Source organism: Scyliorhinus canicula, chromosome 2 (assembly GCF_902713615.1).
Source record: "Scyliorhinus canicula chromosome 2, sScyCan1.1, whole genome shotgun sequence".
NCBI lineage: Eukaryota > Metazoa > Chordata > Chondrichthyes > Carcharhiniformes > Scyliorhinidae > Scyliorhinus > Scyliorhinus canicula.
Window position 1 is genome coordinate 280,180,906 of NC_052147.1, and position 26,169 is coordinate 280,207,074.

The 26,169-nt window shown below is 48.0% G+C and overlaps 1 protein-coding gene across 1 annotated transcript in view; it reads right to left on the bottom strand.

Moving 5' to 3' along the window:
• Window positions 1-3,826: 3,826 nt before the first annotated feature.
• The window catches only part of LOC119962181 (tubulin alpha-4A chain-like), a 37,443-nt gene continuing 15,100 nt past the window's right edge, over window positions 3,827-26,169 (bottom strand). The window contains exons 2-4 of the mRNA XM_038790136.1: window positions 7,169-7,388; window positions 5,074-5,222; window positions 3,827-4,979 (exon numbers count right to left, since the gene is read on the bottom strand). Coding sequence (XP_038646064.1) covers window positions 4,002-4,979; window positions 5,074-5,222; window positions 7,169-7,388 — 1,347 coding nt within the window. The 3' untranslated portion in view covers window positions 3,827-4,001. The remainder of the gene's footprint in view (window positions 4,980-5,073; window positions 5,223-7,168; window positions 7,389-26,169) is intronic.

Genomic DNA, 26,169 nt, shown 5'->3' on the forward strand with positions numbered 1-26,169 from the left:
GGTGAACAAAAAAACCGTGTCGGCAGGCAATGCAGCATTCCCTCCATCTGAATTATGTGCTCACATCCCAGACCCACAATCTTCTGCCTCAATGCCACCAAGTGAACTGGACGGAGGGAAGACAGCAAATATAAACAGCGACATCGCCTTCAACGGGCGCATCCCATTTTCTTTCGACACACTTCCACCGTTCATTTATAAATATGACATGTATTTTTAAAATATACACGCACAAACGCAAACACACACCTTCATAACCTCAAGGCATTCCAATGCGATTTGCAGCCAAGAAAGTATTTTTGAAATGTAGCCTATGCAAAGCAGGGAAACCTGACGACCAATTTGTACATGGCAAGGTCCCACAAATAGAAATTACATAACAAAAACTTGCATGTGTGTCGTGCCTTTACTGTAATTAAACAGCCCGCGGCACTTTGCAGCCCATTATAAAACCAAGTATGACACCGAGTCTCACATTAAGCAAGATGACCAAAAGCTGGTCAAAGATGAAGATTTTCGAGGAGAGTCTTAAAGGAGGAAGTAGTCTTACAACACCAGGTTAAAGTCCAACAGGTTTGTTTCAAACACCAGCTTTCGGAGCACAGCTCCGAAAGCTCGTGTTTGAAACAAACCTGTTGGACTTTAACCTGGTGTTGTAAGACTTCTTACTGTGCTCACCCCAGTCCAACGCCGGCATCTCCACATTAAAGGAGGAAAACAAGGGGGAGAGGGTTTTCAGACATTGCTTAGAGTTTAGGCGAAGGAAGCCACAACCACAAATGACGGGTGAGCCATTAAATCAGGAATGCTCAAGAGACCGGAATTAGAGTCGCGTAAATTCCCAGAGGGTTAGGGGCCGAGAGTCATTGCAGCGATAGGGTTGGGCAGGAGCATCGATGGCCTCTGAAAACATGGATGAGAATTTTAAAATCAATCCATTGGTTGACCAGGAGCTAATGTGGGCCAATGAGCACAGGGCTGATGGAGGAATTGGTGCCAGTTAAGACACGGGCAGCAGAGATTTGGATGACCTCAAGGTTACGGAGAATGTCCGGGTGCTCCGGTTTCCTCCCACAGTCCAAAGATGTGCAGGTTAGGTGGATTGGCCGTGATAAATTCCCCTTAGGGTCCAAAATTGCCCATAGTGTTGGGTGGGGTTGCTGGGTTATGGGGATAGGGTGGAGGCGTTAACCTTGGGTAGGGTGCTCTTTCCGGGAGCCGGTGCAGACTCGATGGGCCGAATGGCCTCCTTCTGCACTGTAAATTCTATATGTAATAGAATGTGGGAGACCAACCAGGAGTTATTTGAGGTAACAACAGCACGGCTAAGAGTTTCAGCAGATTAGCGGAGACGGGTGATGGCAGGTGATAGTAAGGAGGTGCAAATGGGAGGTCTTAGTGATGCTATAAATATGAGGCTCAAAACCTTGACACCATTGTTACATGTTCAATCTCATTGTTCCCAGGAGAGGTACGCCGTCAATGACGAGGGGACAGTGTTTAGAGCCAGGATTCAAAGGGCAGCACGGTAGCTGAGTGGTTAGCACTGCTGCTTCACAGCACCAGGGACACTGTCTGTGCGGAGTCTGCACGTTCTCCCAGTGTCTGCGTGGGTTTCCTCCGGGTGCTCCAGTTTCCTCCCACAAGTCCCGAAAGATGTGCTGGTTAGGTGAATTAGGCATTCTGAATTCTCCCTTTGTGTACCCAAACAGGCGCCGGAGTGTGGCAACTAGGGGATTTTCACAGTAACTTCATTGCAGTGTTAATGTAAGCCTACTTGTGACACTAATAAAGATTATGATTATTAAAAAACATTGGCTTCAGTCTTTCCAATATTTAATTAGAGGAAGTAGCTGTTCCCTCAACAATGGAAGTCAGTTAAGCAGTCTGATAATTTTTTTATAAATTTAGAGTAGCCAATTAATTTTTTCCAATTAAGGGGCAATTTAGCGTGGCCAATCCACCTACCCTGCACATCTTTGGGTTGTGGGGGCGGAACCCACGCAGACACGGGGAGAACGTGCAAACTCCACACGGACAGTGACCCAGGGCCGGGATCGAACCCGGGACCTCGGCGCCGCGAGGCAGCAATGCTAACCACTGTGCCACCGTGCTGCCGCTAGCAGTCTGATAATTGAGCAACAGTGCAAGAGTTGAGAGAGGAGATGGTGGGGTAGCGATCGGACAAATGGGGGTGATTTCCCGACCACGTTACGCCCGGCCTAAATCCCGCTAGGTCAGGGAAAGGCCTGAAACGGGATTTGCGCCGGGCAACAAACAGTTTGCCCAGTGGGGGCGTGAACTTGATTACCATTCATTTTAACGGATTTTAATGTTCAAAATCGGCTCGACGGCGAATCTTGTGGTTGCGTGACACCGGCAGGAATCACTACTGGCGTCCGCAACGTAGAGTGGACGTGATGACCATGCCGGTGGGGTGGGGGGCTCGAAGGCCATAATAGTACCCAGGTGTTGGGAACATGACAAGCCCTCTGGCACTGGCGGCACCAGGTTGGTGGTGCTGGGGCATATAGGGCAACCTTTCGGGAGGTCGTCAATGCTGGCAATCTGTGTTCGGCGGGAGGGAAGAGATCAGGCCGGTGATCTCATGTTCAGGTGGAGGCACGTGGGTCCTCATGTCCGTAGGTCGGCTTCAGGGTGCCTGAGGTCAGGCTTGCCAGAATGTTTCGGCTCCGCTCCGCGCAATTACCGCGCCAAACACCTCCCCCCCCCCCTCAAAACAAAATGGCAAAGTGTGGGAACATCTGGTTTTTGCCACGTCGGTTTTTATACCTGAACCTGACACTGCCGTGTTTTGGGGAAATTCTGCCCCATGTGTTTATGGTGGCATTGGTTGATGGATAAACATTCAAAAAGGTCCCATGAAAATTCACCTGCTCTTCTTGTAAAATGCCACCTGACCTTAACACAACCACCTGACTGTGCAGGCAGGGCCTCACTTTAGGGGCTGGTTTAGCTCACTGGGCTAAATCGCTGGCTTTTAAAGCAGACCAAGACAGGCCAGCAGCACGGTTCGATTCCCGTGCCAGCCTCCCCGGACAGGCGCCGGAATGTGGCGACTAGGAGCTTTTCACAGTAACTTCATTGAAGCCTACTCGTGACAATAAGCGATTTTCTATTTCTTTCTTTTCTGGTATCTCCTACGAGAGGCAGTAGCTGCAGTGCATCTGTACTGCACTGGGAGTGTAAGAGTAGATTACGCGCTCAAGCTATGGAGCGAGGCTTAAATCCCACAAATCTCTGTCTCCAAGGCAAGGGTGCTACCCAGCAAGAGTTGGCAAATTGAATCAAGTCCTTGAAGTGTTGGATAATGTAGACTTGCGAGGTTAACATATACCAACAACACTGAGGAAGGTTCAACTCTATTTTATTAACTAACTGTGAACTAATCGACATACGAGAACTGTGGGTTTAAACGATGTTAGTTTAACAAGAGACCTAAGTCTGTCTGAACCAGTTGAATCTCTCAGCCCGTGGTGCGAGTCTGTGCTGGGCTGGATGAGCTCTTGTTCTACTGAGAGGCAGCATCCAGTATTCTAACTGGTGATTGGCTGCGGTGTTTGTGCATGTTGATTGGTCCCAGTGAATGTCCATCAGTATGTGTCTGCACCAGGATATACTGGTGTATATTATGACAGTCCTTTCAGATCTGAGCCAGCACTGGCTAAATTCAGAGTGAACTTCTGCATTAATTTCAACTTTACTTAACAGGAATCTCACATTTAAGTCACTCCACCCCCAATTTGCTTCGGATCGGTAAGACTGCAATAATTCAAATAGAGGCAATGAAAATTTGCAACAAATATTGGGTCAAAATAAGGTTTTACTTAGTAGCATTTCAGAGGTCAATAATTACATTTCAGAAGTCAATAATTACATCAGTCTAGAATGGTGTACCATATTATTAGCTTTTACAAAGTTATAAAACTGAGCCTTATTCTAAAAAGATTGTACATCACTGGTTGAAGATGAAGTGTCATTTAATACTCCTCCTCCCCCTCTTCTTCACCCTCAAAGGAATCAATGCCAACCTCTTCGTAATCTTTCTCCAAAGCTGCCATGTCTTCACGGGCCTCTGAGAACTCCCCTTCCTCCATCCCCTCACCCACATACCAATGCACAAAGGCGCGCTTGGCGTACATCAGGTCAAACTTGTGATCAAGGCGAGCCCAGGCTTCAGCGATGGCCGTAGTGTTGCTCAGCATACACACGGCACGTTTCACCTTGGCCAGGTCCCCACCGGGTACGGCAGTGGGAGGCTGGTAGTTGATGCCAACCTTGAAACCAGTTGGGCACCAGTCAACAAACTGGATGCTGCGTTTGGTCTTGATGGCACCAATGGCAACATTGACATCCTTTGGCACCACATCACCACGGTAGAGCAGACAGCAAGCCATATACTTACCATGGCGAGGGTCACACTTGACCATCTGGTTAGCTGGCTCAAAGCAGGCATTGGTGATTTCAGCCACTGATAGTTGCTCATGGTAAGCTTTCTCAGCTGAGATCACAGGGGCATAGGTAGCCAGAGGGAAGTGGATACGTGGATAGGGAACCAAATTGGTCTGGAACTCTGTCAGATCAACATTCAAAGCACCATCAAAGCGAAGGGAGGCCGTAATGGAGGACACAATTTGACTAATGAGCCGGTTCAAATTGGTGTATGTTGGGCGCTCAATGTCCAGGTTTCTGCGGCAGATATCATAGATGGCTTCATTGTCTACCATGAAGGCGCAGTCCGAGTGTTCCAGTGTGGTGTGGGTGGTCAGGATGGAGTTGTAGGGTTCCACTACAGCTGTGGAGATCTGGGGAGCCGGGTAGATAGCAAATTCAAGCTTGGACTTCTTGCCAAAGTCGACGGAGAGACGTTCCATCAGGAGGGAGGTGAATCCGGAGCCGGTGCCTCCACCAAAGCTGTGGAACACGAGGAAACCCTGGAGTCCCGTGCACTGGTCAGCCTGTGAAAGAGATCACAAATAGCGGTACAATCTATCAGCAAGGAGCTGCAATTACTGATCATTGACCTATCTGCCGGTCAATGTGCTCACTTACCAGTTTACGGATTCTGTCCAAAACGGAGTCGATCAGCTCCTTGCCGATGGTGTAGTGCCCACGGGCGTAGTTGTTGGCAGCATCTTCCTTCCCGGTGATGAGTTGCTCGGGGTGGTACAGCTGGCGATAGGGTCCACTACGGACCTCATCTGGAATGCAGAAACGTAAAAGGAGATCAGTTTAGAATCCAGTTGGAGGCAACTGAAAGAGGACGGAAGGGTGACAACATGGGTCTTCAAATAAAAAGGTAACAAAGGTGGAATTGAAGTAGATCAACTTGAACTCAGTCATTGAACATTGGATTGCACATTAGTGTCAAGTAGAGATTATGCTGTTAGCTTGTCACCCATAAATATTGACTGTTGTTACCGAAATATCTGGGCAGTTTCTGGGTTTAAATTGTTTTTTCTTTAAATGCCGAAATAACTTCCATCTGCACAACTGAACATTAAATGGGGGGTTTTGTTGCAAGAATCAAATGATTGGCTAGTGTCCCTCCAGGGACGACTCTGGCTATGCTTACCCAGACTGACCTATATAAGACAACAATCTCGCACCAACATGGTTGGTGTTATCTGTCCTGCCAGGCTAGCAATCCCACTCAGCTACACCAAACCTCTATTGACGGTTTACAAATGTGCACCACTTCCTCATCGTGACAATGGGAAAGTGACAAAAATTGCCCACATCCTGAAGGTTAACAAAAACGTACATAACTGGCTGGTCCTAAGAAAATTCAGGCGGATTGAAAAAGATTTTTCCTTTTCCATAACATAGCAGCCTGGGTACGAGGAACTGTGGCCTCGATTTAATGGCCGCGTTGTGCTTAAGCAAGAGTGTGCCGAGGCCGTTAAATCGCAGGAGAGCCCAAAATCGGGAACCGCGGCAGCTGCCGATCTGTTTGTGATTATTATCATAGAATTTACAGTGCAGAAGGAGGCCATTCGGCCCATCGAGTCTGCACTGGCTCTTGGAAAGAGCACCCTACCCAAGGTCAACACCTCCACCTTATCCCCATAACCCAGTAACCCCACCCAACACGAAGGGCAATTTTGGACACTAAGGGCAATTTATCATGGCCAATCCACCTAACCTGCACATCTTTGGACTGTGGGATGAAACCGGAGCACCCGGAGGAAACCCACGCACACACGGGGAGGATGTGCAGACTCCACACAGACAGTGACCCAAGCCGGAATCGAACCTGGGACCCTGGAGCTGTGAAGCAATTGTGCTATCCACAAGGCTACCGTGCTACATCAGTTTAGAGAACCTAGGGCAACACGGTCGCGCAGTGGCTAGCCACGCTCGCTTAAGTAGGTCTTAAGTATGGGCAGCACGGTAGCATTGTGGATAGCACAATCGCTTCACAGCTCCAGGGTCCCAGGTTCGATTCCGGCCTAGGTCACTGTCTGTGCGGAGTCTGCACGTCCTCCCCGTATGTGCGTGGGTTTCCTCCGGGTGCTCCGGTTTCCTCCCACAGTCCAAAGATATGCAGGTTAGGTGGATTGGCCATAATAAATTGCCCTTAGTGTTGGGTGGGGTTACTGGGTTATGGGGATAGGGTGGAGGTGTTAACCTTGGGTAGGGTGCTCTTTCCAGGAGCCGGTGCCTACTCGATGGGCCGAATGGCCTCCTTCTGCACTGTAAACTCTATGTAAATCTAATTCTATGTAAACCTCCTTAAGCAAGCTCGTCCCGCGAACTCCCGGCCTCTCCAGCGAGGTCCCAGCCGGCGAGGTTACACCAGGCCCCGCCCAGATGAACTGTCACACATGAGTTGTTAATCATTGTCCATTCTGGTGGTCCCTCCCACCCCCCCCCCCCACCCCCCCCCACCCCCCCCCAACCCCCCCCCCACCCCCCCCAACCCCCCCCACCCCCCCCAACCCCCCCCACCCCCCCCACCCCCCCACCCTCCATGAGAACACCTTGAGGAACTTTTTAAAAAAAATTTACTTATATACATATCATTACAGGCCACTCCTAAATGACAGGTTCAAGCACGGTAGTGACAGAGATCAAGAAGCAGTTTGGACATCCAGAAAGGAAACACAAGGATCAACAAAACTCAAAATCAGCCCCATATACAAACCGATGACAGTGGGTTCCAGATCCACAAACACAGCCCGGGGTACATGTTTGCCAGATCCCGTATGGCTAAAGAACGTAGTATAGGAGTCATCCGATGGACCGGTCTTATCCCCTGTCATCTGCCCATCAGACTGGATACCGTGTTCCAGGCAGTACAGCTCCCAGCAGGCATTGCCCATCTGGACACCGGCTTGGCCAACATGGATGGAGATACACTCACGCTGTAGAACAAAGAAACACAATGCCTCAGTTACAAATGACAATACGGGGCAGCAAGAACAATATTGCCCCCAAAATTAGGTCAAACCATTTCTTTTAATTACTACCGCCTCACGGCGCTGAGGACCCGGGTTCGATCCCAGCCCCGGGTCACTGTCTGTGTGGAGTTTGCACATTCTCCCCGTGTCTGTGTGGGTCTCGCCCCCACAACCCAAACATGTGCAGGGTAAGTGGATTGGCCACGCTAAATTGCCCCTTAATTGGTAAATAAAGAATTGGCTACTCTAAATTTATTTTAAAAAGGGGGAAAAAAAACATGTTGGTGCGAGATTGTTGTCCTATATAGGTCAGTCTAGATTAATTAAATAAAAATTAAAAAATGATAGACTACTACCACCCACTGACTGCCACTTAATTTCTCTATTTTCCTCAGAGAATTGTAGATCCCTACAGTGCAGAAGGAAGCCATTCAGCCCATCGAGTCTGCACCGACCCTCTGAGAGAGCACCCTACCCAGGCCCACTCCCCCCACCCTATCCCCATAACCCCACCTAACCTTTGGACACTAAGGGGCAATTTAGCACGGCCAGTCCACCTAACCTGCACATCTTTGGACTTAAATTACAGCAGCCCTACATTCCGTTCTCCCAACTCCTCCCTTTTCCGTGCTGACCTCTGGCCTCCCACAACAGCTGATGCTGCCGGAGGGACAGGGCACAGCCCGATCCCATTATGGCGAAACAATAAATGCCTCCACTTATGGGAGAAAAGGTCATGAATACTTCATGGATGAGGTGTTCATCCAAGCTCTGAACAGTTTTAAACATCTTTCAATGTACTATAATGTAGATGAACAGAGAGATCTCGGCATCCAGGTACATAAATCCCTGAAAGTTGCCACCCAGGTTAATAGGGCTGTTAAGAAGGCATATGGTGTGCTAGCCTTTATCAGTAGGGGGATTGAGTTTTGGAGCCACGAGGTCATGATGCAGCTGTACAAAACTCTGGTGCGGCCGCACCTGGAGTACTGCGTGTAGTTCTGGTCACCGCATTATAGGAAGGATGTGGAAGCTTTGGAAAGGGTTCAGAGGAGATTTACTAGGATGTTGCCTGGTACGGAGGGAAGGTCTTACGAGGAAAGGCTCAGGGACTTGAGGTTGTTTTCGTTAGAGAGGAGAAGGCTGAGAGGTGACTTAATAGAGACATATAAGATAGTCAGAGGGTTAGATAGGGTAGACAGTGAGAGTCTTTTTCCTCGGATGGTGATGACCAACACGAGGGGACATAGCTTTAAATTGAGGGGTGGTAGGTATAGGACAGATGTCAGAGGCAGTTTCTTTACTCAGAGAGTAGTAGGGGTGTGGAACGCCCTGCCTGCAACAGTAGTAGACTCGCCAAATTTAAGGGCATTTAAGTGGTCACTGGATAGACATATGGATGAAAATGGAATAGTGTAGGTCAGATGGTTTCACGGGTTGGTGCAACATCAAGGGCCGAAGGGCCCGTACTGCGCTGTAATGTTCTATGTTCTATTTGGAGCTAAACACATAGGCCTTGAGAAAAACAAAATTTGGAAGCAATGGAAACATGATGCAATTCGACTAAGTTAAAATACTCTGCTTGATAGCCAGTTATACACTGTGCACTTATATTGAGAAAAACCACTGTCTTTCCAACTTCTGCTGTCATTTCTACAGAAATGGTCAAAGGGTCATAGGTTCAGCTACATTCTTCAAATTCAGCCTGCAGTTCCCCCGATTTTAAATGTCTCTTCATTGAATTCATATCCCCCTCATTTCCTGCCCATCTCTAACTTCAAGAGGTATTTCTCCGTGTCTGGCTCTTGCACATTCCCACTCCAACCCTTTCAAGACTCTACTTAGACCCTGAGCAAACATTTAGCCACCTGCCCTAATACTCTTTCTTTGACTCAGTGTCATTTTGTACCTTTGATGTGTGTTCGGAGCTCTTACTTCATTAGAAAAAGGTGCTAATTCAGTGCAAGATATGTAGTCCAGGCTGACACTTCCACGCATTCCTAAGGGGCTGCTACATTTCTAAAGCTACTGTCCCTTTGCTAAAATATGATAACCGACTCAACCAGTCCAAGTGGACGGAAAAGATCCAGTGACGCCATTTGAAGAAGTACAGCAGAATTTTCCTATAGTTCTGGTGGAACCTTATCTCAACTAGATCAGCCATGATCTTATTAAATGGAGCAGACTCGAAGGGCTGAATGGCCTCCTCTTGTTCCAATTTCTCATGATCTAACTGTACCAGCACCACAAATTAAATGGTTTTACATCTTGTTGGACCTTCCTGTTCACAAATTGGCTATGTTAAGATCTTGTCCTATTAAAACTGTGAGGAAAGGATAGTTCGCTCCAGGAGTGATTCCAATAGGTGTCCTTTGTATGAAAATAAACTTTATTCTTAACACAGGATTAAACTACATTATCATCAAAATAGCTTACAGTTAAACAATTTTTAACAATAAAATGAAATACCTTAATTTCTAACCTATACCTTCCCTATCTCCAATTAAGCAAATTCTATCACTGGTCAAAGGATACTTATGAATAAAGTTAGTAAACACAGGGATACTTGCTATCCTCTGGGCACAGATTTCTTGGAATGACTGTTTGGACGGAGAAATCCTTTCAGACTCCAGCTGAAAATCTTCTTGTCTTTGGGAGACTACCGCTTAACCTGACATCCTTTGGCAAAAGCTCCTGCTCAGTTTAAAGCTCCTAGCAAAACTAAAAGTTAAATGCCTTCTACATACCTGACTTCTCCCATTAATTACATCATCTTTATCCCACCCAGATCCCCTGACCTGCTTACCCAAGTCTAAACACATCTCAAATGATCTACTCACCAGGGAATCTTCCCTATTATTAACAGTCTCTCATTGTAAACGCTAGATGGTTGGAATAAATGAAGATCCCACTTTTACAACATCTTATTTGTCCCTTTTGCAGCCACAGAGCCTGAATGTATGTTAAACCAGGATTTTAAAAATACCGCAACAGATGCATATACTACAATCTATATAATACTTTCCTATATTCACCATATCTCCCCCTTAAAAAAAGTACCTCCAATATGAAAAGTTGACTTCATTTTCCAAAGCCGTTTAACTTTAAATACTATTCATTACTAAACACCACTAATACTCTATAAGATACATACAATAGGGGCTGGTTTAGCTCACTAGGGGCTGGTTTAGCTCACTCAGCTAAAATCGCTGGCTTTTAAAGCAGACCAAGCAGGCCAGCAGCACGGTTCAATTCCCGTACCAGCCTCCCCGGACAGGCGCCGGAATGTGGCGACTAGGGGCTTTTCACAGTAACTTCATTGAAGCCTACTCGTGACAATAAGCGATTTTCATTTCATTTCATTTCATATCTTATTGTATTTAGGCATGCAAATGTAAACATTTGGGGAATCCAACTCAGCCTTTCTTTTCCAACCTTGAACGTTGCTATCATGTTAATGAGAGCCAGTTGACTCTGGGTTAGGAAGTTGGGGGTTTAAGACCAGTCCGAGGATGCTAGCATGTGACCCAGGCTGACAATCCCAGAGCGGTACTGTAGCGCTACACTGTCAAATATACTGCCTCTAGGCAGCACGGTACCTAGTGGTTAGCACAACCGCCTCACGGCGCTAAGGTCCCAGGTTCGATCCCGGCTCTGGGTCACTGCCTGTGTGGAGTTTGCACATTCTCCCCGTGTCTGCGTGGGTTTCGTCCCCACAACCCAAAAATGTGCAGAGTAGGTGAATTGGCCACGCTAAATTGCCCCTTAATTGGAAAAAAATAATTGGGTAATCTAAATTAAAAAAAATATATATATACTGCCTCTTGGACGAGATGTTAACAGAGACCCTGCTCTGAATGTTAAAGGTTCCACGGCACTATCTTGAAAAAGGGGCAGGGGAGCTCTCACCAGTGTCCTGGCCTATACTAATCCCTCAATCAACATCACTAAAACAGAAACAAGAAAGGTTCTTGGGACACATAACACAGTTTTATATTCAGCCAAAGATATTCAGAATTGGAAGTGCATGAAGTGTTAAAAGTGGCCCTTTCATTATTCCCGTCTGACTTCCTCTGCTGAGACATCAAATGGACAAAATGCGCAATGCAATTTTCAATACCCTACAAGTGCGATGACTGAAAGGCTGGAGAAATGATTGAATCCAGAATTGAAGACGTAGTTTTATGAGAAAGCTTTAGGGGAGGGGACGTCCTGGATTATGCATAGGAAGAGTGAAGCTGAAACCTTTCTCAACTTTCTGAACACGATGTTAATCAATGTTCTCAGAAAAGAAAGACTTTCATTTAAAATAGTGTTTCTCTGGTTGGCAATCAGTAGCTAGTGGTGTCCCTCAGGGATCAGTGTTGGTCCCACAATGGTTCACAATTTACATAGATGATTTGGAGTTGGGGACCAAGGGCAATGTGTCCAAGTTTGCAGATGACACTAAGATGAGTGGTAAAGCAAAAAGTGCAGAAGATACTGGAAGTCTGCAGAGGGAATAGGATAGGTTAAGTGAATGGGCTCGGGTCTGGCAGATGGAATACAATGTTGACCAAATGTGAGGTTATCCATTTTGGTCGGAATAACAGCAAACGGGATTATTATTTAAATGATAACATATTAAAGCATGCCGCTGTGCAGAGAGACCTGGGTGCATGAGTCGCAAAGTAGGTTTACAGGTGCAACAGGTGATTAAGAAGGCAAATGGAGTTTTGTCCTTCATTGCTAGAGGGATGGAGTTTGAGACTAGGGAGGTTATGCTGCAACTGTATAAGGTGTTAGTGAGGCCACACCTGGCGTATTGTGTTCAGTTTTGGTCTCCTTACCTGAGAAAGGACGTACTGGCGCTGGAGGGTGTGCAGAGGAGATTCACTAGGTTAATCCCAGAGCTGAAGGGGTTGGATTACGAGGAGAGGTTGAGTAGACTAGGACTGTACTCTTTGGAATTTAGAAGGATACGGGGGGAATCTTTGTAGCCACCTGGGTTGGCCACATCCCGTTTCCAAAATGGACATTCGCAAAGAGTACAGGGAAAATTGGACAGTACTAGGAAAACAAGCAGGTACAAGGTTTGCCTGTGGATTGGAACTTGCAGATCCCAGACAGAACTGAAACTACAAGCCATTAGCATAGTAATGAGCTATCTGTGGGGACAAAAGAGAAACATTTAAGCAATCGGTACCAGGATAGACTTCCCGGCGCCAGTGGAGACTAAACCAAAGGCAGGCTAACGGTTACCTAGGGCCTGCCCAGTGATCGAGAAACGGCCCCTTTATTGGAGAGAATCGATACAAATGATTGGGATATGGTCCAATTAATTGGGACCAAGTTCAGGAACCGCCCAGAGAGGCGCGAAACCCTTTGTAGTATAAAACAGAGTCCCCAAGGTCAGAGCGCTCTCTTGAACTCTTCTTCTTCACCTTGGCCTTTGGCTCTCAGCGACGAGAGGCCCACCAAGCACCAGCCAAGTAAGTCTAAGGTCAGCGCTCGCTACGAGATAGACGCTCCTAGCTACTATTCTATACCAGTTCGAAGCCAGCAGTATCAGAACCGACAACAGCCATTGTTCCTCTGACTGAGTGGGCGCCCGAAGCTAAGTATAGGCTTTTAGTAGTAGTTGTAGTTTAGTGAGTAGAGTTTGTGCATGAGTAATAATTGACTGTGTGTGTAAATAAATGTGCATTGATTTCAAACTTACTAACTGGTGTATCGAGTCATTGATCAGTATTTGGCTTTGAACCCTGTGGTGGTATCAGAAAGATACCTGGTGACTCTTGAGCAAAGGTAATTAAAACAGAGCAAATTAAGGAAAGCACAACGAGCAACATCTTCTAGAAACATATGGTCTATGGAGAGAAGGCAGGAGAATGGGAATGAGAAAATATCAGCCATGACTGAATGGCGGAGCAGACTCGATGGGCCGAACGGCCTAATTCTGCTCCTATGTCTTATGGTCTTATAAAAGTATGAAGGGAATAGACAAGATAGATGCGGAGAGGTTGTTTCCACTGGCGGGTGAAAGCAGAACTAGGGGGCATAGCCTCAAAATAAGGGGAAGTAGATATAGGACTGAGTTTAGGAGGAACTTCTTCACCCAAAGGATTTTGAATCTATGGAATTCCCTGCCCTAAGATAGATAGGTTTTTGAAGAATAAAGGGATTAAAGGGTTATGGTGTTCGGGCGGGAAAGTGGAGCTGAGTCCACAAAAGATCAGCCATGATCTCATTGAGTGGCGGAGCAGGCTCGAGGGGCCAGGTGACCTACTCCTGCTCCTAGTTCTTATGTTCTTCACAACCTCAGAATGCCTCACAGCCAATGAAACATTTTCTTGAAGGGTAGTCCCTGTTGTAAGTTAGGAAATGTGGCAGCAATGTTTCACACAGTAGGCCCTCACAATAGCAATGTGGTCAGTGGTGCTGGTTCAAACATTGGCCAGCACACTGGGGAGAACTAATCTGGTCCCTTTCAATGCCGCCTGAGGTAAATCCGAGCTGAAAGACAGCTCTTCAACACTGGGAGCTTCAGTCTAGATTGCATATTCTGCAGTGCGACCTGGGCCTGAGACTAGAGGCAAGAGTGATATCCATCGAGCCATGGCTCGATTTAACAGTTATCCCTGTGTGGTAATACCACTGTATATATATGTGTGTGCCTCTATTAGGGGATGTACAATAGTACCGGCTATTACAGGTTTGTCGGTAAGCCCCTGCATAGTTTGTCGGTAAGCCCCTGCCGGCTAGCTCCGCCCACAGGAGCAGTATAAATATCCATGAGGTCTCCTGAGCTGCCATTTTACAGCTCCACTTGAGGGAATAACATCTCACGGTAATAAAGCCTCTTTTGTACCGTTTCGTGTTTCTGTGTGCAATTGTTAGCGCAACACCCTGCGCTGCACAACTCATTTGCATGTTAGGCAAAGTGATGCGGTGTATTCCAAACCTGTCTGGTAAGAGTCCACTGGGGAGGGAGGCTCAGAGGGTTCTGGTGGGCGAGAGCTTGGGTGCTAGCAAATCGTAACAAACTACAGACTCCACTGGTCTTCAGGATCACTAGCTTTTGAGCCGGGGTAAATTCATTTCTCACCTCAACAGACTCCTGTACAATTCTGAAAGTTTCAACGCTCCCGAGGTTAGCATATTTGAGAATTTCAAAATGGGTTTTTGTTGGGTCAGGGGCAAGGCACTTAAAACGTAGTAGAGATCCATTTTAATCATTATCTAATAAATAATAAATAGGGATAGTCACTGGCAAGGCCAATATTTATTCCCCATCCCAAATTGCTTCTTGAGACATGGTACAGTAGCCCCGGGTGGACAAAAAGCACAATGCAATTTCCGATACACGACAAGGGCGATGACTAAAAGGCTGGAAAGGAGATTCCCAAACGGAGGGCATGGGACGGGATTATCCGTGCCCCCATCCCACGGCAAGTTTTGTACCAGTAGAGGCGGCTCGAATCTGCCGCTATCGACGGGGTTTCCTGTTGTTTGCACCCTATGCCGCTGGGGAGCCACGGCGTGGGGGGGGGGGGGGGGGGGGGGGGTTGACGTCAGTGGGACTAGATGAGCCTGCCTGCTGGAACAGATGGAAAATCCCACCATAGTTTTAGGAGAAGGCTTCGAAGGGAAGGGGATGACCTGGACTGTATGTATCGCTGGCTTATAAAGCAGACCAGGCAGGCCAGCAGCACGGTTCGATTCCCGTACCAGCCTCCCCGGACAGGCGCCGGAATGTGGCGACTAGGGGCTTTTCACAGTAACTTCATTGAAGCCTACTCGTGACAATAAGCCATTTTCATTTCATTTCATAGGAGGAGCGGAGCTGAAAACTTTCACACAGCTTTCTGAGTAACGAAGTTCATCAATGCCCTTAGAAAAGAGAGACTTGCATTTGAAACAGTCTTTCACATCTTCGGAACGCTTCCCAGCCAAGGTCAGCGCTGCTGCCACACGGCGCAGAGGATCCAGGTTCGATCCCGGCCCTGGGTCACTCTCTGTTGTAGTTTGCACATTCTCCCCGGGTCTGCGTAGGTCTCAAACATCATAGAATTTACAGTGCAGAAGTAGGCCATTCGGCCCATCGAGTCTGCACCGGCCCTTGGAAAGAGCACCCTACCCAAGCCCACACTTCCAACCCATCCCTGTAACCCCACCCAACCTTTTTTGGCCACTAAGGGGCAATTTAGCGTTGGCCAATCCACCTACCCTGCACATCCTTGGGTTGTGGGGGCGAAACCCACGCAGACACGGGGAGAAAAGAGCACCCGACCTAAGCCCACACCTCTACCCTATCCCCGTAACCCAGTAACCCCACCCAACCTTTCTGGACACTTAAGGGGCAATTTAGCACGGCCAATCCACCTAACCTGCACGTCTTTGGACTGTGGGAGGGAACCAGAGCACCCGGAGGAAACCCACGCAGACACGGGGAGAACGTGCAGACTCCGCACTCGGGAGCTCAAGCCGGGAATCGAACCCGGGACCCTGGAGCTGTGAAGCAACTGTGCTAACCACTGTGCTACCGTACTGCCCTGTGTTGCACATAGCAAGCCCCTCACGACAGTAATGTGATCAGTGCCGCTGGTTGAAGAATGTGCCACCTTCCTGAACCACTGCAGTCCAGGTACAGCCACAGCTTAACCATTTCTGTAACGTTTGGCAGGCCCAGCAGGCAGTTAAGAATCGACCACGTTACTGTGTATCTGGGGGTTGCTGGGCAAGGATGGCAGATTTCATTCCCCAAAGGGCAACCGTAAATTTGATGTTTCTATTTTTACTACGAGAATCAAATGTGTTCAACATTATTGATGAGATTGGCATTTATTAATTGAATTTATAATTCCCCCATGTGTCCCATCATGGGATTTGAACTCATGTTTCCACAGCATTAGGCCAGCCCGCTGGATCACTAAGCCAATAATGTTGCCGATATGACACCATCCTATTCATAACACAAGGGAGTTGTCAATCCTCGTCTGGAATGATACACCTTATGGCCCTGCAATGAAGCAAAAAGTGAAGTGAAACGTGTGACAATGTGGAACGGAAGGAAAAGGGAGGCACAGCGGTTAGCACTGCTGCCACACTGCGTCAGGGATCCGGGTTCACTTGCAACCACGGGTGACTTGTCTGTGCGGAGTCTGCACTTTCTCCCCGTGTCTGCGTGGGTTTCCTCCGGGTGCTCCGGTGTCCTCCCACAGTTCAAGGTTAGGTAGGGCGCTCTTTCGCAATGTCGGTACAGACTCAATGGGGCAGCGTGGCCTCCTTCTGCACTGTAGGGATTCCATAATGCTCCAGCGGTTTGGAAAGAACTTGTAAATGATGACCTTGATGTTGAAATTGTGACCGGACCCTTCTGCCACCCATGAGTCATGTGATCGAAGGGTGGTGATGGAGACGAAGGGCATAAAATGAAGGCTCCCCCCCCCCCCCCCAATTATCTGTTAGGTCACAGAGTCTCCAGAAATTAACGATTAAAGTAATTAAAGATTACTGCTGTGCGTAAAACCCAGGAGAAAAAGAACAAGGATGTCAGTTATGAAAAGAACTGATAATGAGGGGGGGGGGAAAAGGTCATTTGACTGGACGATTTTCGACTGTCAGTTTGGTAAAGGAGGATGGGGTTGTTTTGCAATTGGCCTGGCAAGGAGGGACATCAAGCAAGCTGCTGGGCGGGCCAAGCCATCAGTGGTAGGAGTGTTGGGGAGGGGCAGTTGGTCATGTGGTGAATGCTGGCACCTGCCCACCCAGAGCTGGCAGAGGGAGTGCAGTTTCACGGAACAGCTTGCACTCCAGCTCCCCGAGGCACCAATACTTTGTTTAACTTTTGCTTAATGCAATTGGTTTAATGATTAACAGCAACGCTACTTCATGGTGCGGTCAGTTCCACGGGGGCATGCATTGCCCTTTCTGCTAACCTGCTATAATAAACTGGAAAATTGAGGTGCGGGGGGGGGTGTTAAGATTTAAATAAAACGCACGAAATAAAGGTCAAAAAGGATTCTGTGCAACACGGGTAAACAACGTGCAGTCAACAGTTTATATCCTGGTGAGCGAAAGACAGAGCTGCATTGATCCAGACGGGAATCGCAAAACGCTATACAGCCAATAAAGGACAGTCAAAGTGCAGTCACTGCTGTAATGTCGGAAGCTTGACAATTTGTGCAGAGGGAGAGCCCACAAACAGCAATGGAATAGGGGCTGGTTTAGCTCACTCAGCTAAATCGCTGGCTTTGAAAACCAGACCAAGGCAGGCCAGCAGCACGGTTCGATTCCCGTCCCAGCCTCCCCGGACAGGCGCCGGAATGTGGCGACTAGGGGCTTTTCACAGTAACTTCATTGAAGCCTACTCGTGACAATAAGCGATTTTCATTTCATTTCAATAATGACCAGAAAAGCCTGGAGTAGGTAAACAAATATCGGTGAGAGCTCCCATTCTTTGAAAAGGCACCACACGACCTCTTCCAAACACCACAAGAGTATCTCAATGTCACATCTGTAAAACAGCACCTCCAACAGTGCAGCACTCCCACAGTAACTGGCAATGGGTGCGTTAGCCCAGATGTGCTCAACGTCCAGAGTAGCATTTGAAGCCACGACCTTCCAGCTCAAGTATGCTATGCACAGAGCCCCAGCTAACACTCCCACCCCACCTTGCTATTCAGCAGTATTAGGTTCCTTAGACAGCACCTTCCAAACCCACGACCCCTACCACCCAGAGGGACGAAGGCAGCAGATGAATGGGGCACACCATCGCCAGCAGGTTCCCCTCCAAGTCACTCACCATCCTGACTTGCAAATATTGCCACTGGGTCAAAATCCCTGAACTCCCTCCCTAACAGCACAGTGGGCGTACCTACACCACATGGACTGCGGCATTGCGAGAGGACGGCTCACCACCACCTTTGCAAGGGCAATTACGGGTGGGCAAATAATGCCCACATCCTGAGAGTTCATTTTAAAAGGACCCGCATACTTAAAAAAATAGTTTAAAATCATCAGAACAATCTGTGGGAGTGAAAATACAATTCTGGGAACACCAGTTTCTGGAAACCCCCTGCAACATTTTGGCGTCGTTTACACCAGTTTGCAGTCACATGATGATGCTTTTTAAGCCCTACCGAAGCCCCTCCATCAGATTGAGGGCTCCCTCCTCCTCCACTCACCTCCTCAACTTCGGAAAAGGGAATTTGATTGCAGTATATGGGAGGGAATGTCGTGCTGGCTGGGTGTAACTGTACCCGGAGCAGCTGCACCAACAGGTTGAGGATCCTCGTCGGAGAAACCTGTTCATCAGCTGCTGCCCAAAAGGCAATAAACAAAAATCTCACATGAACTTTGCTGCCTTCCCTCCCCTCCCCTCCCCTCAGGTCCTCGTCGCTATTTCAAGACTGCAGGACTCCCTAACGAGACGTTCCCTTGACACGATCCAGCTCTGCTGTATCTTGATTTTTGAACAGGGAGGCCAGAAATCGAACCTGCTTATTACGATCAAGTGCAATTTCTGTTTCCTTTTAATCCCCAATAGCTACAGTCATGACTCGGTTGAGTATTTGCAATGGCTCAGTTAGTAGCAATCTTGTCCGAATCAGCATGCACAATATCCAGGTTGGCGCTCCCAGTGTCAGTACTGCAAGAGGGCTGCACTGTTGAAAGTGCCGTCTTTCTGATGACAGATTAATCCAAGGTCCCGCCTGACTGCCCAGGTAGGTGTAAAAGATCCCACATGAAATGAAAATCGCTTATTGTCACAAGTAGGCTTCAAATGAAGTTACTGTGAAAAGCCCCTAGTCACCACATTCCGGCACCTGTTACGGGAATTGAACCGTGCTGCTGGCCTGCCTTGGTCCACTTTCAAAGCCAGCGATTTAGCCCAGTGTGCTAAACAGCCTCATCTCAAAGAGATGGTCTGTTCCCACTGATCCTTCCCGGCTTGGGTCACTGTCTGTGCGGAGTCAGCACATTTTCTCATAATAATAATAATATTCGCTTATTGTCACGAGTAGGCTTCAATGAAGTTACTGTGAAAAGCCCCTAGTTGCCACATTCCGCCGCCTGTTCGGGGAGGCTGGTACGGGAATTGAACCCGCGCTGCTGGCCTTGTCCTGCATTACAAGCCAGCTGTTTAACCCACTGTGCTAAACCAGCCCCAGATGTGTCTCAATGTCTGCGTGGGTTTCCTCCGGGCGCTCCGGTTTCCTCCCACAAACCCCGAAAGACGTGCTTGTTAGGTAATTTGAACATTCTGAATTCTCCCTCTGTGTACCCGAACAGGCGCCAGAGTGTGGCGACTAGGGGCGTTTCACAGCAACTTCATTGCAGTGTTAATGTAAGCCTACTTGTGACAATAATAAAGATTATTATTATTATTTATCCCTCAACCGACATCACTAAAAACAGATGGCCCAGCCAATCCTCGGATTGCTGATTCAATCTCACGGGGTAAAGATGTGTTGCTGTATTTGCCAAATTACCAAGGCAACACAGGAGCTAACAGGGGTGCCTCCAGCTCACTCTCTCAGGTGCTATTTGACAGTATGGCGCTGTCGGAGCTGCAGTCTCTGTGATGCGGTGTTAACCCAAGGCCACATACATCTACCCTCTGTGATGGATACCAGAGCTCCCACTTCACTATTTCAACTAAGAGCAGGGGACTTGGATTGGATTGGTTTATTGTCACATGTACCGAGGTACAGTGAAAAGTATGTTTCTGCGAGCAGCTCAACAGATCATTCAGTACATGGGAAGAAAAGGGAATTAAAGAAAATACATAATAGGGTAACACAATATATACAATGTACTACATAAGCATTGGCATCGGATGAAGCATACAGGGTGTAGTGTTAATGAGGTCAGTCTATAAGAGGGTCATTTAGGAGTCTGGTGACAGTGGGGAAGAAGCTGTTTTCGAGTCTGTTCGTGCATGTTCTCAGACTTCTGTATCTCCTGCCCAATGGAAGAAGTTGGAAGAGTGAGTAAGCCGGGTGGGAGGGGTCTTTGATTACGCTGCCCGCTTTCCCCCGGCAGCGGGAGGTGTAGATGGAATCAATGGATGGGAGGAGGGTTTGTGTGATGGACTGGGCGGTATTCACGACTCTCTGAAGTTCCTTGTGGCCCTGGGCCAAGCAGTTGCTGTGATGCAGCCCGATAGGATGCTTTCTATGGTGCATCTATCAAAGTTGGTAAGGGTTAATGTGGACATGCCGAATTTCCTTAGTTTCCTGAGGAAGTATAGGCGCTGTTGTGCTTTCTTGGTGGTAGCATCGATGTGGGTGGACCAGGACAGATTTTTGGAGATGTGCAACCCTAGGAATTTGAAACTGCTAACCATCTCCACCTCGGCCCCATTGATGCTGACAGGGGTGGGTACAGTGCTTCCTGCAATCAATGCCACAGTCAATGCAGATTACCTGGTCATTATCACACTGCTGTTTGTGGAATTTTGCTGCGCACAAATTGGCTCTGGTAGTGGGGGGGGGGGGGGCGCCTTATTCCACCTCCCTCTCTCAGGCACCATTTGACATTCTCAGTGTAAGAAGGCAGGGAAGCAACCTATTCCTCTGCCATGAAACTCACTTGCGGAGCTCTGGGAGGGCAGGGCCTTGTGACCAGCACAATGAGGAAAGAGATTTCCTTCTTAATATGGTTCTTCAGAATACATGTGTGCTAAGCGGCGATTTTTTTTAAAAATGAACTTGCATTTATATAGCGCCTTCCATAACCTCAGGATGGCAAAACGTCCAATCCCTCCACCATCAACAAATACTGGCCACCGTCTGCACCAACTACAAGCACTTCACAATCTATGGATGAAGTTCTTTTGAAGTACAGTCAGTTTTGCAATGTAGGAAGGAGCCAATTTGCACACAGCAAGATCCCGCAAACAGCAGTGTGATGGCGACCAGATAAGCTGCGTTGGTGAAATTGTTTGAGGAGTAAACATTGGCCCCTACACGAGGGCAAACTCACCTGCTTAACCTTAAAGCAGTGACAGTAACCACTTCATCCCAAAGACAGCACCTTTGGGAGTGCAGCACTCCCTCGGTAATGCACCACTCCCTCGGCAATGCACTGGGAGAGTGCCGGCCAGATTTTGTGCCCGTTTCTTCCAAGTGAGACTTGAACAGGGGGACAGGGAGTACACTGGGCTGAAATGAATTTTCAATAGGTCACCATTCTGCTGGCTGACAGTAGCTCCATGCGCTAATGATTCACTTGCTAAATTTAATATATGATCCACTCTGTCCACAACAGATTGACTAAGACACAGATCATGAAGTCAGTTTTAGTTGAATCAATTCTGTTAGCATCCAAGTGTTGTTTAATAATGAGGCTTCAATTAGAAGCTTCCCCTCCCTGGGGTATCCATAACATGGGGCGCAGCATCACAGATTCGGAATTAGGTCAGTGTGCTAAACCAAGGGGATGGTTTAGCTCACTGGGCTAAATCGCTGGCTTTTAAAGCAGACCCAGGCAGGCCAGCAGCACGGTTCGATTCCCGTACCAGCCTCCCCGGACAGGCGCCGGAATGTGGCGACTAGGGGCTTTTCACAGTAACTTCATTGAAGCCTACTAGTGACAATGAGCGATTTTCATTTCATTTCATTAAGCGTGAAATCAGAAGCACTTTCTGCACAGGAATGGGAGTGGGAACCCACAAACCCTCTCCTCACCCTCCCAAACAAAACAGCTGGGGTCAACTGGCATTTTGTTTTAAGAATACAATTGATATTTTTTTTATTGGTTAAGGGTCTTAAAGTAAAGGTAGGTAGACACAGTTAAGATACGGATCAGCCATAATCTAGTTAAACAGCAGAACCGGCTCGGAGGGCGGATGACTTGGTGTTCCCAAGAACTTTCCAAAATTTGCTTATGGTATCGCTGGTTAGACCAGCATTTATTGCCCATTCCTGGTTGCTCTTGGGAAGGTGGTGGTGAGCTGCCTTCTTGAACCCCCACAGTCCGCGTGGTGTAGGTACACCCACTGCACTGTTAGGAAGGGAATTCCAGGATGTTGCCCCAGCGACAGTGAGTGACTTGGAGGGGAACCTCCAGGTGGAGGGGTTCCCAGGCATCTGCTGCTCTTGTCCTTCTAGATGGTAGTGGCCACAGGTTGGAAGGTGCTGCCTAAGGGAACCTTGGTGAGTTTCTGCGTTGTATCTTGTAGATGGTGCACACGGCTGCCACTGTTCGCCGGTGCTGGAGGGTTTGAATGTTTGTGGAAAGGGTAGCAATCAAGCGGGGCTGCTTTGTCCTGGATGGTGTCGAGCTTCTCGAGTGTTGTTGGAGCTGCGCTCATCCAGGCAAATGGAGAGCATTCCATTACGGTTATGTATCAGAGTAACACCATTGGCTGCTGCAATGTCACATGTTAAAGCAATTATGTTATCGGAGTGTTTCGTGAGCATTGTGGAGCTCACCATTGTACCTGTTTGAGCAGCATCTATATTATACAAACTCAACATAGAATACCTACACCTACAGTACAGAAGGAGACCATTCAGCCCATCGAGTGTGCACCGACCCTCCAAAAGAGCACCCCACCCAACCCTCTCCCCCGCTTTTCTCCCCATCTAACCTTTGGACACTCCAGGGACAGTTTAGAATGGCCAATCCACCTAACCTGCACATCTTTAGATTTATTGTCCCACATACCGAGATATGGTGAAGAGTATTGTTCTGCATACAGTCCAGGCAGATCACTCCATACATGAAAACATACGACATACGATAAATACATGAGGATACATAATGAAAACACATAAACACAGGCTGCGGGTGAAGTATACAGTATATAGAGCTACAACTGGAGAGAAGATGGGTAGAAAGATCCATTCAGTCCATAAGATTAGTTCCATCCATAAGAGGGTCATTTAGGAGTCTGGTAACAGCGGGGAAGAAGCTGTTTTTGAATCTGTTTGTGCGTGTTCTCAGACTTTTGTATCTCCTGCCCGATGAAAGAAATTGGAAGAGTGAGTAAGCCGGGTGGGAGGGGTCTTTGATTACGCTGCCCCAGAGTCTCCGATCTCGGACTGACTCCTGGAATTTTCAAGGATGAAGACTTGACCATGCCTGTCTAACCAGTGGAGCTATTGGAAAAGGGCAGCACGGTAGCACTGTGGATAGCACAATCGCTTAACAGCTCCAGGGTCCCCAGGTTCAATTCCGGCCTAGGTCACTGTCTGTGCGGAGTCTGCACATCCTCCCTGTGTGTGCAGGGGTTTCCTCCGGGTGCTCCGGTTTCCTCCCACAGTCCAAAGATGGGCAGATTAGGTGGATTGGCCATGATAAATTGCCCTTAGCATCCAAAATTGCCCTTGGTGTTGGGTGGGGTTGCTGGGTTATGGGGATAGGGTGGAGGTGTTAACCTTGGGTAGGGTGCTCTTTCCAGGAGCCGGTGCAGACTCGGTGGGCCGAATGTCCTCCTTCTGCACTGTAAATTCTATGATCAAAAGGACTGAACTGCCCAAAAACGCGGAGGCATTTCAGACTCTGAAATACCTCCTTTTTAATTGGCAAAGAAAGACAGCAAATACCATTAGCCCAATTCAGGTGTACAAAAAATTACCAAGAGCTGGCAGACAGGAACAAAAGAATGAAAGAGGCTAACGGGCTGCTAACCGATATCTCAGGGTGGGTTTGCGACATAAATGGGGAGGAAGTGATGATAGAGTTACGCAAAACCTTAGTTGCGCCACATCTGGAGTAACTGTGTTCCGTTCAGAGCACCTCACCTCAAGAAGGATATTTCGGCCTGGGAGAAGAGATTCAGCAGAACAACGCTGGGAGTATAAGGGTTAAATTATCAGGACGGGCAGCACGGTGGCTAGCACTGCTGCCTCACGGCGCTGAGGTCCCAGGTTCGAATCCCGGCTCTGGATCACTGTCCGTGTGGAGTTTGCACATTCTCCCCGTGTCTGCGTGGGTTTCGCCCCCACAACCCAAAGATGTGCAGGTTAGGTAGATTGGCCACGCTAAATTGCCCCTTAATTGGAAAAAAATAATTGGGTACTCTAAATTTATAAAAGCAAAGAAAAAAAAAATTATCAGGACAAGGCAGATATATGTTTGAGTGTGGAAGATTAAGGAGTGGTCTAATTGAGGTGTTTATGACTATTAAAGAAAGAGTTGATAGGATCAGGAGAGAGAGAGAGAGAGAAAATCAAATGACTTCTGGTTTTGTTTTATTCCACCCCTACCCCTCCTTGCTCAACGTCAGCACACTCTGCAAAACAAGATTCTGTACAGAGATATATTTAGGCCGTCTTCCCTGCCCACATTGGTTTCCATGCCAACCTGTCAGTCCTCAAGGTTTCCTGTGAGCCAGGCTGTTAAAACATAAATGTTCGACGTCACACATCGAGAGGCAGAGTAGAGAGCCCGGGGAGCATTCTGGGATTGATAGATGTGGCGGCGGAGGATATTTTTGCTGGCTAGGTGGATTAAGAAAGGCTGAGGTGGCCTTCATCTGGCCTGTGCTGCCCGAAGAGGCGGCGGAAGCCGATTCAATAGGAACTTTCAGAAGAGAGAATGGGATAAACACTTGAAAACGAGAAAGAGGTTGCGGGGTGTGAAAGCGCAAGGGGGAAATGAACGGCACCGCCAGAAGATCTAGCATGGCCACAACGGGCCGAATGGTTATCGCCTTACTGCATCATTCTATGATTCTCAGTATCTTGTGAAAGATATCACTGGCCGGAACCTCTCGGGTCTTCGAGAAGGGGGCCGACAATGGTATGAAAAATCAATGCGTCACGCATCTTGCCCAGATGTGGTGAGCGGCCCTCCAACACCAGCCACCCCCCCGCCCTGCCCCCCCCCCCCCCCCCACCCCCCCCCCCCCCCCCCCCCCCCCCCAAAGCAGTCATAGAGAGGACGTCAATAACCGGCACCCAGTCCCCCTTCACAAAACGGGCTGAAGCCTTACTTAAATAACAATTGTTGCAGCTCACTCAGGAAACCCAATTTGCACCAATAACTTGCACTTTTAAGGGCACGTTGCACTGTGAGCTATGGCTAGTGATGGCCGAGGAATGTTCCTTCCGTTGCATGGTGACCAGGAATCTGCCCCACTTTTTAGCACACTGGGCTAAATCGCTGGCTTTGAAAGCAGACCAAGCAGGCCAGCAGCACGGTTCGATTCCCGTACCAGCCTCCCCGGACAGGCGCTGGAATGTGGCGACTAGGGGCTTTTCACAGTAACTTCATTGAAGCCTACTCGTGACAATAAGCGATTTTCATTTCATTTCTTACCACTGGCGTCGGTCGGAAAGATTTGATGGTTGCGACTCAACCTAATTGACCACATTATGAACACATCTTCCTTGACCATCAAGTTGACTCTCCATTGAATTTAACATAAGAACTAGGAGCAGAAGTAGACCGTCCGGCCCTTCGAGCCTGCTCCGCCATTCTATAAGATCATGGCTGATCTTTTGGTGGTCTCAGAACCACTTACCCTCATTCTCGCCATATCCCGTAATTCCTTTATTTTCAAAAAAAACATCTACCATAAGAACATAAGAACTAGGAGCAGATCTACACCTCCCGCTGCCTGGGGAAAGCGGGCAGCATAGTCAAAGACCTCTCCCACCCGGCTTACTCACTCTTCCAACTTCCTCCATCGGGCAGGAGATACAGAAGTCTGAGAACACGCACGAACAGACTCAAAAACAGCTTCTTCCCCACGGTTACCAGACTCCTAAAGGACCCTCTTATGGACTGACCTGATTAACACTACACC